Source organism: Tetrahymena thermophila, assembly GCF_000189635.1.
Source record: "Tetrahymena thermophila SB210 genomic scaffold scf_8254820, whole genome shotgun sequence".
Classification (NCBI taxonomy): Eukaryota; Ciliophora; class Oligohymenophorea; order Hymenostomatida; family Tetrahymenidae; genus Tetrahymena; species Tetrahymena thermophila.
In genome coordinates, this window is record NW_002476575.1 from 41,744 (window position 1) to 58,872 (window position 17,129).

The 17,129-nt window shown below is 21.1% G+C and overlaps 6 protein-coding genes across 6 annotated transcripts in view; all 6 read right to left on the minus strand. All coding sequences in view use genetic code 6, as the record gives it.

Annotated features, from left to right (window-relative positions):
• Window positions 1–2,600: 2,600 nt before the first annotated feature.
• Window positions 2,601–4,873, minus strand: TTHERM_000698687 (hypothetical protein; the record flags this gene model as incomplete). The annotated part of the gene is made up of 2 exons (XM_012795312.1): window positions 2,601–2,653; window positions 4,750–4,873. The coding sequence occupies 2 exons, from the start codon at window positions 4,871–4,873 to the stop codon at window positions 2,601–2,603; spliced, it is 177 nt and encodes a 58-aa protein (XP_012650766.1).
• A 481-nt stretch (window positions 4,874–5,354) lies between these two features.
• On the minus strand, window positions 5,355–5,837 carry TTHERM_000698691 (transmembrane protein, putative; the record flags this gene model as incomplete). Its single annotated transcript, XM_012795313.1, has 1 exon — window positions 5,355–5,837. One exon carries the CDS (start codon window positions 5,835–5,837, stop codon window positions 5,355–5,357), a length of 483 nt encoding a protein of 160 aa, XP_012650767.1.
• Window positions 5,838–7,166: 1,329 nt separating this feature from the next.
• TTHERM_00698720 (transmembrane protein, putative) lies at window positions 7,167–9,304 on the minus strand (the record flags this gene model as incomplete). Its single annotated transcript, XM_971689.2, has 2 exons — window positions 7,167–7,444; window positions 7,504–9,304. The coding sequence occupies 2 exons, from the start codon at window positions 9,302–9,304 to the stop codon at window positions 7,167–7,169; spliced, it is 2,079 nt and encodes a 692-aa protein (XP_976782.2).
• Window positions 9,305–13,485: 4,181 nt separating this feature from the next.
• Window positions 13,486–13,854, minus strand: TTHERM_00698730 (transmembrane protein, putative; the record flags this gene model as incomplete). Its single annotated transcript, XM_971690.2, has 1 exon — window positions 13,486–13,854. One exon carries the CDS (start codon window positions 13,852–13,854, stop codon window positions 13,486–13,488), a length of 369 nt encoding a protein of 122 aa, XP_976783.2.
• A 934-nt stretch (window positions 13,855–14,788) lies between these two features.
• On the minus strand, window positions 14,789–15,270 carry TTHERM_000698731 (transmembrane protein, putative; the record flags this gene model as incomplete). The annotated part of the gene is made up of 2 exons (XM_012795314.1): window positions 14,789–14,809; window positions 15,010–15,270. 2 exons carry the CDS (start codon window positions 15,268–15,270, stop codon window positions 14,789–14,791), a joined length of 282 nt encoding a protein of 93 aa, XP_012650768.1.
• Window positions 15,271–17,016: 1,746 nt separating this feature from the next.
• Window positions 17,017–17,129, minus strand: part of TTHERM_00698750 (alpha/beta fold hydrolase) — a gene marked incomplete at its 3' end in the record, with an annotated part of 1,096 nt that continues 983 nt past the window's right edge. The window contains exon 1 of the mRNA XM_971692.3: window positions 17,017–17,129. This exon is cut by the window's right edge and continues 983 nt beyond it. Within this exon, the coding sequence (XP_976785.3) occupies window positions 17,017–17,129 (113 nt within the window).

The following is a 17,129-nucleotide window of genomic DNA, read 5'->3' on the forward strand; positions in this document are numbered from 1 at the left end:
GTGAGAAATCTAAAAAAAGTTAAGCTGCACCATCAGGTTTTATTATAAAATTATCTTATTACAACAATACTAAAAAAAGGGGGGTTGAAATTATACTTAGAAGGATGAGTGTTGGTTTTATTCATTCTTTTTATTAATAGTTGGGTATCTATCTAACTATCTTTTATCAATAAACAAAAATAGATTTGAAAATTAAATCGAATTTCCACTCAAATATCTATTCCATTTATTTTAAAAAACTGTATTTATTCAAGATCAATTCCAAATTTGGTTTTTCTTTATCAAGTTAATATAACAATTTGGTTTCTTTAAAATAAACAAATAAAAAAATAATAGCAAGGCAAAGATATTCATTAATTCTGAAGAGAATTTTAAACTAAATTCATTCGGCTTTTACTAAATTTTGAATCGTACTATTGCTTATCAATAAATATTTAATTGAATATAATAATTCATTTATTGATTGTTTTACTTATATTTGTTAATTAAGTGGATTACTTTTGTAAGTATTTTTTGTAATTATAATATTAAATCCCAAGCAACTAAATTTAGAATTCATAAGAAATCAAAGTAAATTTTATAGGAAAATATCAAAAAATTTTAAACAAATGTATTCTTTTTCACATGTTAATAAGTGAATTTAATACTCTCTCTAAATTACTCTTTACACAAGAGCTCATTTAATTAATTATTTTATAGATTTATAATGAAGAAATAGCAATAAAAGAATTACATTTATTCCTTCCAATTGTCTTTTTGTTTAGAAATAAAAAATGTTTTGAGGTATCAAAATTTAGTTTGTTTTTTTTACTAATCATGTAATTTGTTTCTGATCATTTTTAAATTTTATTAACACATTAAGAAATATTTTGAATTTTATTGTAAGAGAATGCTGGTTTATTAGTTGATGATATCCTTGCTAAATGATTGGGAGTGCTAATTAATTCATTAAGGAATTATCTGTTTGCTGTATTTATCTTAAAATAATTCATAAAATACTATAATGATTCTAGTTCAAATGTTGTAAATTCTGATTAATTTGGGACAATAAGTTAAATTATAAATTAGACATATTATACATGAAATAACTATCTATGAGTGAACTTAATATGTCTTAAAATTTTCATTTGTATAGAAATCGCTATTTAAAGGTAAGTGGTTACTTATGATTGATAAATAGATAAACAAATAGGTAGATAGAAAGAAAAGAGATATAAATAGATTTATATCAATAATTAAAATACATACTAAGATATGATGTAATCGTTGTAAATAAATCTTCATTAATCAAAATATTAGTTAAAGTTTCATATTTATATTAAAATTTGAATGGACAAAAAACTTTAATAATAATGATTGGTAATCATATTGTTATATTTGAATAATATTTTCGCTCACTATAAAGATCTTAAAAATCAATATAAATAACAAAGCTAGATAGCTAGAGAAATAAATAGCTTGCTTTATAAATATAAAATTAATGTAAGTAACCAGGAATAATTAAATTTATTGAACGTGTTGAAATTCTAAAAAGTAAAACATACATTTCTTTTCTTCTATTAATCTTGTAAAATTACCAAAATTAAATGTAAGAGCAAGGCTAAATAAATAAATTTATTCTTAAAATAAAACTATAATTTTTATAGAACTAAAATCTAATGTGATTATTATCTTAATAAAAAATCATTAAAATTTTGTTATTAAAATAAAAAATTACTATTTTGCTAAACATTTTTATCATACTACTTCTTAAATGTTTGTTAATTTATTTACAAATTTAAATTTGTATTCATGTGTATTTTTTTGTAATTTATAGTAACTTAATGAATTCTCATAGGAAGTTTGATTAGATTGTTTGTAAAACGTTTAGAATAAATAATTTAAATATTTAATATCATTATAAATAAATACTTGAACTATTATAAAGCCACTCATAAAGTATTTTAAATTTAAAAATAAATAAAAAAAATGGCTATTTTGGTAGAAAAATCAGTTAAATGATTGCTAGTTCCTTTATGTAAAATTTTTATTAAATTCTTTTATCTTTTCAAATAGATATTTTAAATAAAATAATTAATTAATTTACATGAATAAAAACTTATTTATTTATTTAGCTGCCAAAAAATGTTTTAATTTAGACATATTTTCCTTATACAATTTTAATTGAAATAACGAATGATAAATTGGATTAAAAACTTAATAGTATTAACTTTGGCTGTAAAGTTATATATTATTTTTAATAAAATCTATATATTTAACAGTCTTAAAAATGAATACATAAACTAAATGTAATCAATCACTATTAAAAATCGAAAAACTTACAAAAAAATGTTTTCCTCTCTTAATTTTAAATTAAATTTACCTTTTGCAACAATCTCTAACAAAACAATATGAAAAGTTAGTAGCAATCAATTATTACTTTCTTTATAGCTATCTCCTATTTTTAGCATTTAGGCCTTCCTTTCTAAATTATCTTACAGAAATTCTTTATAAATTTTCAAGTGTTTAACAACTGTAAAGGATAGATATATAGATGGCTGTTTAATTAGGTCACTATTCCACTTCTTCAAATGGTTTAATAATTATTTTCATCAAAGGAATCAAGTAAGTCTTTAATACTAGAAAGAATTTCTGATTAAACTTTCTTCAAAATCTATTTTAAATGACAAGAAAATATTGATAGTAAATAAATATTGATAAAACAATCAATCAATTAATAAATGAATAAAAGGTGGTTGTTGTTCTTGATGTTAATTAAAATATAAGAAAAATGTAATATTTGTTTGTTTCAATTAGCTCTTTTAATTAAATTGAATTTATGGGACTTATTGTGTGCTGGCTATGAATGGAGCTAGCTTCTGCTGATAAAATAATAAATTTGAAATATGCAAAAATCTAAAAAATGAGCATAACTTAGGTGAAGAAATTGATAAATTAATGAATGATTGAATCACTTAGCAAATATTATTCTATTTGTGCCGTTTACTAGTAAGTGCTTCTTAACGATTGAATAATGAATGGGTATATAAAAAATTCAATAATAGAAGTAAATTGATAGATATTCTTAAATGGGGGTAATAAAGACAAAGAGAAAGATGACACATTAAATAAAACGTTCAAAATATTGCAATTGTTCTAAAAAATGATGATATATTCTAGACGAACAATAATTTCACAAGTCACTACTATTCTTCTATTGATTTCTAAATTTAAATTAGCTTTCTTTTTGATATAAATCAATGATTAGATGAATCAATCAATCAATTAATTAATAAATGAATGAATCAATCAATCTATGATGATAACTATTGAAATGCTTATTTATTTATTAATTTATGTATACTTAATTGCCTTAACTAATTTGTAAGTAACTCTATTTATTACTTTTTACTTGAAAGAAACTGATTTAAAATGGTAAAAAACCATCTAAATAAATAAATAGTAAAAAAATTGTAAATGACTGATTGGTTTTGTAGGGGGACTTTTTATAACAGTATAAATGAAGTAATGGGGGTTTTGAAAGGTTAATAAAGGATTACTTCACTTATTCTTTCATTCACTCATGCTTTCTTTTTAATTCTTTTAAAATTTAGGCGGGATTAATTGTTTGTAAAAATAATGATGATTATATTGGAATTTAACACACATACATCATCATTAAGAATTACTTAAAATAGGTGGAAAACTCTAAAAATGTGTTATTTATTGATTATATGTTCATTCATCGATTGATCAAACAAAATTCTTTTATTTGCTCCTTTAACAAAAAAGGGAAAAACCCCCTCCAAAGAAACTATAAAAAAACAAAATCTATTTATTCATGTTTTTCTTGTTTGCTTTGGTTTCTTGTTTCTTAGCTTATTTGGTCCTATTCAAATTATAATTCAATCACTAAGAAATAATTAGGATTCTCTTACTAATTTAGATTTTAGTAAATTTATATTTTTAAGTAAATCAATTTGATTTATTCATTTCATTAATTCTTTGTTTTAACTTTCCAAAATCAATCCAAACAAACAAATAACAAAATAAATCAATAAATAAATAGAAAGATAGAAAGAAAGAAAGTTAAATAGACAATTATTTCTTTATTTAAATCATTAATAAATTCAAATATATTCTTTCATGTTTGCTTATCATCAATAAATTCGTTTATTTTATTTTTACTTAATTATTTTTACTATCAACTAAATAAATAAATAGTTAACTTACCCTTTTTTTGTAGTATTGTATCTACTTTAACTTGTTTGTAAGATAAGACTTGAATTTTTGTTGGAAGTAATTATAATCCGATTGAAAAATTTTAAGCTACGAAGGGTTTGTAAAACTATAAAGTATTTATAATAAAATTTGATTGGATAATTGGTTAGTCGATTTGTTTTTTCTTTATTTACTTATTGATTTTGATGACGACGGTGGTGGCTAACCACAAATACTTAACAATAAAAATATTAAATAAATAAATTAACAATAATATGTCAATCAAAAAGTCATTTTTTACATTTTTTTACAATTTTTACAGCTTAAACTGCTATGATTAATTATTTATTAGTTTAGGATTGATTCATTGGTTAAGTTAAAATACTTCATTAACAATTATATTTTTAAATTTGAAGGATATTAAAAAATTGGAAATAAATTGCAATAATTTGGAGATTCTCCATAAATAAATACTAAGAAACAACATTTTTGTTTGAAAAAAATCAGAAAACATTTTGTTTGTTGGCTTTTTAAATATTTTTACCTTACCTGTTTATGTATCAATCAACCAATCATAGACAAAGATGATTTTATTTATTTACATAAATGCAGTCTTTAAATAGAATTACTCGTTTCTAATCTGTAATTTGCCATTTTATCTTTCAGTTTACATGAAAATATCTTTTTGGAGATTTTTAAGTCTTTCTGTTGCAAAAGAAATTCACAAAATATGCATTTTGCAGCCTAGATCACTTTTTTTATTTCCTTAATTATCGTTTGCTATATTTCAAGAGGCAATTGACTTTTGCCAATCTAAAGTAAGCAATTTAGAGAAACAGCTATCTAAATTGATTAGCTCAGACCAGAGTCTCTTAAAATTCACTTGGATATTTCATTTGCATGTTAAGACAATTATGGACTTACCTTCTTTTTCGCTTTAAAAGTAAAAAAGAATTGCTTGTTTTTAATAACTTTTAAATTTGTATCTTATTTTTTAGAAAGATAGAGCTCTTTTTTCATAAAAATTATTATTCAAATAAGACTATTTGAAAAACTCTAACAAAAAAACAAGCAAACAATTTCCTAGTACTTTCTTTCTTCATAGATAAATGAAGTAAGAGAGAATTTAAATAAAATTTAAAGCAATTTATCAATCAACAAATCAATTAATATGCGAATAAGCATTTCCATTTTAACCAAAAATAATTTTATATAAGCATCATAAACAGCTTAATCAGAGAAATAAAAAGTAAATTATATATTTTAAAACAGAACTTTAGATGAAAAAATATTAGCTAATTTATTTATTCAAAAACAATTTTTTTATTGCTTATTTAATATAAAATGCATATTTAAAAGTATATATTTAAATTATTCAATAAATTAATAACTATTATTTAGTTATTTATTTATTTTATTTGGTAATTAGGTAAAAAAAATGTAACTAATAAATTTTAAAAATAATAAAATAAATATTTTAAAAACTAACAAATAGTTAAAAAGAAATATAAATTAATAAAATTTATGATTAATTTATTTGGATAGGAAGAAAAAAAAAAAAATTAAAAATTTAAATTAATAAATGATATCAATATATTTATTTATGTTTTCTTTAAAAAAAAAAACATTAATTTCATGAAATTACAAATTTAATTTATTCAATTTAATAATAAATCTAATTTAAAATTTTTGTTATAATTTTTTATAGAAGAAATTATTAATAAACCAATAAATTATATCAATTAAATATTTTACAATTTAAATTGAAAGTTTAAAAAATAATAAAATATTAATATTTATATTTAATTATTTCTATTTGTATTTTATTTTTTAAATGGATTTTTACTTTAAATAAATTTTTTAATTAATTTAATATTTCAAATTATAAAATAATCTAAATATTTTAATTTCATGTAAGTTTTAATTCTTGATTTTATTTCAATTTATTTATTAAATTCAAAATATTTAAATAATTTTTTAAATGAATAAAAGCTAATGAAGATTAGAATATTAAAATTCATGATTCCTAAAACACAATTTTATTGAGTTTTTTCTATTAAATATTTGAGAAAATTTTTAAAGCTCTCTCTTTAAATATATCTATATATAAATATTTTTAAAATATTCAATTACAAAATAGAACTAAATACAGGTATTATTTAGAATATTTTAATATTGCTAATTACCTATTATCTTTACAGCTAAGCTTATTAAACTTAATATTGATAAGATTTAGTAAGCTAAATAATTAACAAAAGTTTAATTTATAAAAATCAGTTTAAGTTTAATTTTTAATTTATTTTCTAAATAATATCAAACAGAACTTTTTATCTTCTCAATTATATTCGTATTTTCTGAGTTATGAATTCTCGACTTGTTTCATCTCAGTTCTTTTCTTCAAATCTAAATATTATTAAGCAATAATTTTAAATGAACTGTAAAATGTTTATTTGAAGAATCTCTTTCTAAGATTTTTAAAATTTTTTTCTTAGTTTTTAATTAATTGATTTTCTGATTTTCTTGTTATTTTTGTACTGATATTGAAAAAAATTTTTATGGTGTTAATTCTTCTTTAAATCGTGCTAAAGTGCGAATGAAGCTAAGCATAAACAAAATTTAGAAAAACAATATAATTAAGTATTTCATTCAAAAAATGTCAAGAAATCTAAATTAAATGATAGGTTATTTATCAATAATTAATCAATATAGAAATAATTAATCATTTTTATACGCTTGATTAGCAAAATATTTATTGATGAATAAGTGAAATTTTATTTCATAAAAATTAGCTTAAATAAACATTTGAAAAGTATAATTTTTAAAAGGGGTTTACATACATATATATTATGAATATAAAATGAAATACTTAAAAAAATAATTATAATTTATAAATCTTTATATATTTTAACCATTTTAAATATTTAAAATGAGGGAATGAGAGAGTGAATGAGATAATTTGATTTATTTCAAGCACTTGGTACACACTCATAAAAACTATTTAAAACGAAACCAGTTTAGCATTTATAGCAGATATCATCTATACAGCTAAGACAGTTTTGGGAACAGGTATCACATTACTGTTTAATGTATCCTTACTAGCAAGTAACATCTTAGCCATTTTATCTTAAATAATATCCATTATTGTTCCATCCTTAAATGAGATTAGTACTTGATTAAGTAGCAATTGTATACACCCATTCTCTAAAACTTGAAATACAAGTTCCCGAGCTATTAATTATATAACCTTTTTAATAAAGTTAAGTGTTAAATAAATTTAGATAAGATTTAATAAAATAACTTTACCGTCTTGACAATAAGCGCATTTATAAGCATTTCCAATTAAATTATATTTAGCACAATTATCTCCATTATTAGTAACTGAGCAAAAATTGTTATATTAAATAATCTATTTGTCAGTTTATTATCTGCACTCACTACAATAATAAGAATTAGTATTAGGATCTAATGATAACCAACAAAGATCTTAGTTTGAACAGCCTGATAAGTAAGGATAAAATCCTTCTTTGCAGAGAGAACAGTTTCCAGATGAATCATAAATAAGACAATTATCTTTATCTGAGCCTTAAACACAATCTCCACTTTAGTTTACAGTATAACCTGGCTGACAAGAAGTGCATCTAGTTCTTTAATTATTAAATGTTAAGCAATATTGGCTAAAGGATTTGAATTAGTTCAAATCATTTGAGCAGTAGTAATATCTTGTGCCGTCATTTTTCTAAAGTAACCAATAATTAGGCTTGCATTAAACGCAGGATTATCCATACTAATCATAGGTTTGGCAATTAACATCTAAGGGGTTGTTTACATCAGCTATACATTCGGTTTGAGTGATATTTGATTTAGAACCTAAAAACTAATTTCTCCAAATGTTATTATACTTAGCATCAACAAATGTGTAAGTAGGAGGATAGAAGGTGGGAAGAGGGTATCTGTATCTAAGTCCAGGTTGGCAGTAAGCTACATAGCAAGAATCACTAACGGGATGCTTGACAGCACAGCCGATAGAAAAAACTCTGCTCTTGCAAGAGTTTGATTTAATATCAAAGTAGTAATTTTCAATATCGGTGCATTGGGCGCAAGTACCTTTCTAAGAATCTACAATACCACAGTTTAAAGGTAGATTTTTTTAGACTTAAGTACAGCCTTTTCCGTAGTAGGGAGCCTTGCAGAAAGAGCCAAATCTGATATTTTAGTGGGATAGTGCAATATTTTAGTAGCATTGACCTCTATACAAAGAATAAGAATTATCGCATAATATACATTGATTTACACCACGAATATTTTCGAATGTCAAACAGCTTTTGCCATCACCTATCTATTAGCAAGACTAACGAGTATTTTGCAAGGTATATCCTTAGTTACATGTGTAGCAATAATCACCCATTTACTCAGCACAATTTGGAATTGTAGGGAAGGAAGATCCATCTTAAATGCAGCCAGTTTCAGTAAAAGTATAACCTTTGACACAATAAAGACGATCAGTATACTTAGAAACTATAGTTTTGTTTAATTTTTCATAGTTTTGGAAATCAAACAAAAAGTAATTTTAATTAGCAGTAAAAATAAAACCGTAGTGAGTTTTTTAGCAATAATTTGATGAATTTACAAAAGCACATTCAAAATTTTTATAAAAAGTATCGCTACCTTAAACGTTAATCATAGCATGAGGAAAAATTGGATAAACACATTTGCCAAGGCTGTTAACTTAAGCACATGAAGAACTAAAATCGTCAGTTCTATTCTAAGGAATGATAGTCCAATTATCAGCATTCACAACTGAGGAGTAACTTAAAGTCTACTTGCACTTACCATCTAGAGTTAATTATTAGCAGTTTTAGAGTCCATCTAAAAAGTTCACGGTACGTATGCATTCTTGGAAGTCATATCTAAGCACATAAGTCTCAGTAAGAGTGCTCTTGCACCTAGTGCAAATTTTTCTCACAATATTAGGATTATAGTAGTCAAACACATCGTAATGCTTAGCACAGTTGTTGATCAGCTACTGACTTTGAACTTATGTCACCAATACAGAGAACACAGTTAGCAAGCTCAGTATATAAAATAGTTGTTGCTTTCTTTTCATTTTTTTTAGAATTTATTTATTCTTGTTTATTTATTTAATTAATTATACATCTTTTGACATAAATAACACTTGGGTATTTAAAGTCAACAATCCATTTTATATGATCTCTAACAATCTTTGAATATTAATGCATAATAGACTTGATCCTAAATATTCAATTCGAATTAAATGTTTATGTTAAAATAAACTAAACAAAATTCTATGCTTTTTTTTAAATCTATTGAAAATGGAGCCAAAAAATAACTCATGAGATATTTTTATGATAAATTAAACCAGGAATAAATAAAATCTTTTATTTTTATAAGGAAATATATATATTTCTATTAAGATTTTCCTTTTAAACGCTAGGAAAAAATGAAGTAGAACATATTAAAATAGAATTCTAAAATGAAAGCAAAGTTTAATTTGATCTTTTATAAAATGAATGATTGAATATAAAATACTTTGAAAAGTAAAATTGATATGACTGTTTTAGTAGAAATAAATAAATAATTAGCAATTATTAAATTACCACTTAATTTATCAGAAATAATTAGTTTAATTTTTGATAACAGATATTAGATAAAAAAGATATTTTCTAAATATCTTTACTAAATTAATACTCTTTCTTTATAATTCCTTATTTTGTACTATTAAATATGTTAGGTAGTTCCTCTACTTAACCACTAAAAACTGTTTCTACGAATAAATTGACATATTTATGAATACTTTCTATCCTTTTAAAGCTTAGCAAGTATATTAATAATTAAATTTTCATTAATACTAAATGCAAAAACTAATCAAAAACTTTTAAAGCAAAAATTCCAGTTTTTATGAATAAATCCTTTTATATAAATTATATTAATATTAAGTTAAAAATATTTTAAATAAATTTTCACGGTGATTTTTCTAAAAATAAAAAAATTATTTCATGGTAGAATTTTATTCAACTCAGTCAAACTCCAATAAATTTATTACTATTTTTCAAATTTTTTTTATATGTTCTCCTAAATATCAAAATTTCCTTTCCTCTAAAAGTAAACAAAAATAAATTAGCAAAATGACAAAAAATATTGTTCATTTCCTATTTTTTAACATTCTTAAATCCATATTTAAAATAAATTTATAAGCTTTTTTCATAATTAGTTTTAAATTATTTCAAGTAGAATTCTATACTAATCTAAAAGAAATTTTTATCAGATAAATAATTTAGCTTTTCTTTCAATTTTTTTTTTGTTCTCTAGTAAATCTAAATACTAGTTAATACATAAATAAACAGAATAATCAGAAAAATAAAATTACATGTCCATCCTAATCCATATTTAAAGTGATTTGAAGGTTATTGTAAAATAAATTTAAAATTAACTCAGTTTAAAAGCTTATTTGAAATTGCTATAAGTGATAAATATTTTGCTTTAATCTTTGTTTTTTATATGTTCTCCTAAAATCAAAATATTAATTGTAAGTTCAAAAAAGTAAATAAATGAATGAAGAAACAAACAGGCAAACATAAATGACAGATAAGCATGCATAAAAACAAATAAAAATATTAGTTTTTAATACTTTATCAAAGTTAATCCAAATTTAAAATATTTTCTTATTTGATTTTAAAGAACTTCAATATTCTCTTGGTGAGTTATTTAAGTAAATATTTTCTCTAAACTACATAGATTTTTTAGAATTTAAGATAGACACTTTCAAATACAGCAGTAAACATAAAAAAATTTAAAAATGAGCTAACTTTCTTGTTTGAAAACAACTTCTAACAAGCAAGCACACAAACAAAATCATTTGTTTCTATTTTCTTATCAAGCTTAATAGATTTTTTAGATAGATTTGCAATGCCTTTTTGAATATCTATCAAATATCTTTTCTAAGTAGAATTATTTGAAATCTATTCTGAGAAATTGCGTTTGAAAAAGACAAAATATTTATTTGTAACTTTTTAGAACTTATAATTAATATCTTCATTTAATGAGAACATATAAAAAATGATTGTAAAAAGGTAAAAAATCCTATTTAAATTATATATTAAGCAAGGTTAATAAACAAAACAATAAATTAATATTCAATGAGTGCTAATTTATTTTAAAATATTTTAAACTATCATAATTGAATTTGTATCAATTATTTTATAAATGATAAACGAAATTCCAAGTTCTGATTGGAAATAAGTAATTAAATTTCCCTTCGTAGACCATTTAATTTATTTATGTTAATGCTTTATCACGTATTAATTAATAAATATGTATCTCAGATTTTATACGTATTGATTTAAAGGAAAAAGACACTTTTAATATAAGATATTCACATTGAAAAAATTCTTATCAACACAAGAATTTCAAACATTATTTATCATCAGAAATTACAAATTAACAATAATTATATAGAAACTTCTCTTAGCATACTTATTTTCATTAATTCGTGGAACTTAAATCTTAAGTATCAAACTTGAGTTCAAAAAAATCAATCAATTTTTAAAACTAAATTGCTATTTAATTCAATTCGATAAATTTTATCTTAAAAATATAGTTTTTATATTAATCTATTTTAAGACATAAAAAAAATCAATTTAATTCTATTATAAATGAAATTAAAAATAATCAAGAAGTATATTTTGTCAACAAACATAAAAAAATGCTTTAGAGCTACTTTTCTAACACATACTGATTCATTAGTTATACGCACTTCTGATAATTTATTCAATTGATATTACTTTTATCAAAACCAAAACAGGTTTTACTTTAAAATAATTAGTAGCATCAGTCAATTATACTACTTCATTAAATTTAAGTTTTCATTTTAGATGCAAATCTAAAATTTTAAATAAATATTTTAGTATAGGAGGACAAAAATGTTGTAAGAAAATGCTTTAAATTTTTAAGGCAACTTAAAATATTTTTCAAATAAGTAATTATTAAGTGAAAATATATTTTTTTTACTTTTATTTTTAAATTGTTCAAATATTTTAATTTTTTTAAAATATATTTTTAAGTTGTTAATAATTAGTGCCAATAATACAAATTTTTAAATTATTATAGATTTTTATTTATTAATTATAAAAATTATATTTTTTTTAATTTTAATTTTTATTATTAAATTAATTATTTAAATTAGAAAAGATATTTTAAAATAGATTTATCTAAAAACAAATATTAAAATTCCATTTATTTTTGATTATCAAATCCTTAAACAAATATTTATCAAATAGAAATTAAATTAAAAAAAATACAAGTATGTAAGTAATGTATGTATTTATTTACTTTACATAGGATATAAACCTATAATGCTTAAAATTTTTTTATATTCAAAGAATTATTAATTAATTAATTAATTAATTTATTTTAAATAAATATAATTATAAAAATGAATTTAAATAGTATTGAGAAAAATTGTTTTGTGTTTTTTTCAAATAAATTTTTCAATTAAAAAATTATTTTAAGTTTAGATTTTTATCAAAAGTTTTAACTTATTTATGATCTTGAATATATTCTTTAATTTAGAAATTAAAAATATTTCATGATTGATGTATATAAATAATTTATTTGCTTAAGTATAATGTTTTTTAATAGATTAAATTCAAATAATAATTAATTTATTTATTTTAATTTTATCTATTGGTTTGAATTTAGATATTGTTGAGTAAAATTATTTTGTGTTTTTTTCAAATTAATTTATTTATTAAAAATATATTTTAAGTTTAGAATTTTAACAAACAATTTATTTAACTCATCTTTTTATTAAATAAAAAATAATTATTTTATATATGAAAATTTTGTGATTGAATATTCTTTAATTTTTAATTGATAGATGTTTCATTATAGATCAATGTAATAATTTATGTATGTAGTTACCACAGAATATAAAGTTCTATTGCATAAAATTTTAAATTAGATTAAATTCATATAATAATTAACTAATTTATTCATTTTAATCATATTGAGTAAAGTTATTATGGGTTTTTTTCAAATAAATTTTTTATTAAAAAATAATTTTAAGCTTACATTTTTATCATAAGTTTTAACTCAGCTGTTTATTAAACAAAAACTAATTATTTAAAAAAAATTTAATTTTGAAATAATAATTAATAATTGAAGAAATTAAATAATATACAAATATATTTTTTATATAATAATGTAATTTATATAGTAATAATTAATAAATTAATTTGTAATTTATTTTTAAAAAAGTCTTGAAATTTATCAGATATCGTAAAGATCGTAGATAATGTTAGCTGGATTTACATATTAATAGATAGAAATATATTTGTAGAAAGTTACTAAATCCATAATAACTTTTTCAACATTAAAATATCTCAAGAAATTTTGCAGATTATTATAGTATTCCTAACTACGAAGGATCATGAGAAAGTCGGAGTCTTTTAAATTAAATTTTGTTTGGTCTACTATGGAGACTTATCTGAGACAGGAAAGTATTTTAGAGCAAACTTAATAGTTATTTTTAAAATCTTGTTCTACTTGTAAAGCTTAAACAGAGAAAAATGAAGATTTTGACATGAAATATCCAAAAAATTAACTTATTTCTTCTGATTTTAAATCAACTATTTTCATCCTACAAAAATTATGAACCGATTCTATAGAAAATTAATTTTCAAAATTAATCTAACAAAATTAGGAGTTGAAATCAATGTATTTTGTTAATTTCATGAAATCATCTTTTTTAAGTTAGAACTTAAAATTTAAAGTTAATCTGCATTTATAATCTTATTTTGTATTTAATTACTCAACTTGTTATATTGAGCTAAAGTCATAAACTTTACATTGTTTAGTCATTTTTACAATTAAGAAAAATTTAATTATCATTAAGACTCCACTATAAAATCCACAGAATAATAATAACTATGGGATTGGTGTAGGATAATTACCTTAAAATAAATAAAACAATATTGTATAGATTCCTCCTAAGTATAAATTATAAAAAGCATAGCTAAATTAGTTTTTTTTGTTTATGATGAGCATCTCATACTAATATAGATCGCAGTTATAGAGAGAAGAAAGATAAGATATCTTAAATGCCATGAAGACCAAACCAAATATAGATAAATTCATAGGATTAAAAAGAAAGTTAGTCTATGGTGACTTGCAGTAAAAAGAAAAATATTAAATAGCAAATAGCATATAAGTAATGTATATCAAGAAAAAGTTATAAATCTAGAATGTGATGATACAATACGACATAGTCAGTTCAATTAATATCTCAAAAAAAGTTATTATTTGCTGTATAATAGATTATTTTATAGAGAAAATAAAAAGCGTTGCGTAACTAAATAAGAAGAAAGCTGAAATGATCATATTCAAGAATATATAAGCTAGCATGAAACAACTGTTTAGACTCAGTTTTTTTTCCAAATTAGTATTCAATATAAAGAAAGTAATAATAACAACAGATCTTGCGAAGCTGAAGAATATTTTCAATATAAATCTTCTAACAAACTTCAAAATGAAATTCTAAAGGAAAAAGATCTTTTCAGTCTTTTAAATTTTATCAGCCTCTAATAAGCAAAACCTGATAAAAAGAAGAACATCCAAAGAAAGAGCAGAAAGAATAAAATCCAAAAGGAAGTACGCGTACATATTTCCAGCTATCGATTTGCTGTTTTGCTTATAGCAAGTCAAATTCTAAAGAAATGTTAAAATAATTTGCAAACCCAAAATAGCAATCATAGCCAAAAAAGCAGCATACAATTGTGTAAAATAATAAAAAACAATAATAGAGTTGCAAACTAAACACTCTAATAATCCTATTAACAGATGTAAATTTTTGTTTTAGCATATCTGCGTTACTGTATTTTTATATTTATCCTCTGCATATCCATCAATCAAAAAAGAACTGAAATAAGAACCAGGATAGAATTCCTATCCTTGAGGTTGCATATTCTAATTGTTGTTGTCATTATTATTATTAATATTGTTATCATTTTCTTCGTTGTTGTTATTGTTATTGTTGTTTTCTTCGTCTGCAATCATATTTTATATCTTTCCTTTCAAAATTAAACCTTTGTGAATTAATAATTAAATTCAAATTACTAAAAATTAGCTGCAATCAACTGCACTTGAAATAGGTGATTCTTTACAAAGAAAATTTAATATAGAAAAGTAATAAATTGTTTGATATTCCTCTCGTTTATTTACAATAAATTATAAGTAATTAAACGCATTAATTTAAAAATTACATTTGTAAAAAATTGTTGATAAAACATAATTTAAAATAAATAAAAGTGTATTTCAAATATTATTTAAAAATAGTATGTATTTTAGCATTATGCATTATACATTTTTTTAATCAGCTAATACAAATGTAGATAGAAATAAATATATTTATTTACAACTATCTTAATCAATTATTTAAAATTCTTTCTAATTAGTTTTACATTTTTCTTTCAAAGTTTTTTACTTTTCTATTCTAGTTATTTAATTTAAAGGGTGGAGGAAAATTAATCAAATGATTATATATATTATTATTCAAGGGTGAATTAAGAAATAGCGTGAAAACATATCTAATTATAACTAAACAAAGATAAATTACCCTTCTATAACTTATTAAACAAAATAGTAAAAAAAATAGCTCAGTAAATATTACAAAAATTATTTATTAATTAATTTTCATTTACCCATATAAAAATTCTGATCAAAGTAGATTAAGTCAAGAAATTTAAATAGATTGATAATTAGCATTTAATACTATGGAATTTATGCAAAAAGTGCTGAATTTGATTTATTATTTTTATATATTTATTTTAAAGGTCAAAATTTTATTTATTAAAAAATAATTAATTTATTTATGCATTTTCTTAAGTTTATTAAGGCTATTTTTAGAAAATTATTAAGAATTATTCCATTTAGTCCAATTTACAAGAAAATTATTTTTAATTGACCTTATTTTGAGATTTTAGGTGTAAAAAATAAATTTATGTAAAAGAAATATATTAAAAATAAAAATTATAAGCATAAATATTTTTATTTTTAATAAATCCTATTTTTTTAATTTTATGTAGATAAGAATAATTTATATACCATCAATCCTCATTAATTATATCTTACCAACCTCTCAAACTCATAAATACTAAATAGTGATCATCAAGATCTTTCCAAAAAAATAAGGGGTCTTATAATAGGGGGATCTTAATATAGAGAGTATACAGCAATATGTTTGTATTCACATTTTTCATCTATAAACATATTTTAATTTGGAAAAAGCTATATAAAAATTTTTAAGTTATATATTTAATATTTAAAGTATGATCTAATTATAAATATTTAAAACCAGAATAATATTTTTTTAAAATATAAATTCAATTATTTTTTACAATTTAATAAAAGCTATAAATGTGCTCAGTTTTATGAACATAAAATAAAATTTTAAAGATATTAAAAAAGAAAATATTTGAATAAAATATTTTTCTTCATAGCTTTGGAAATTATGTGAGGAGATGATTTAGTTAATTAGTTGTGTTTAAGTAATTAATTAACCTGGCAAATATACGTAAGCAATAGCCTAGCTCATTTGCTCTTTTTAAATGAGGTACATGGCCGCATTTTTCAAACATAAACAAGAAATTATCATAAAAGACATCTTTTTCATAATCAAAATCTACTCCTTCCAATATTTTTTCTACTTCTGGTGTTCTTTTAAGTTTAAATTGCTTTCTATTTGTGCTATTTTACAAGTAATATATTGTCTCAGTTTGCTTATCTAGAGTGATAAGAGGGTCATCAAAACCAAATGTAATTAAATGAGGGATGTTTGGATTCAAAAATTTAAATGTTTCTTTAAATTCCAATAGGATAATCCTATTGCATAAGAATTCTTATTTAAGTAAGTATTT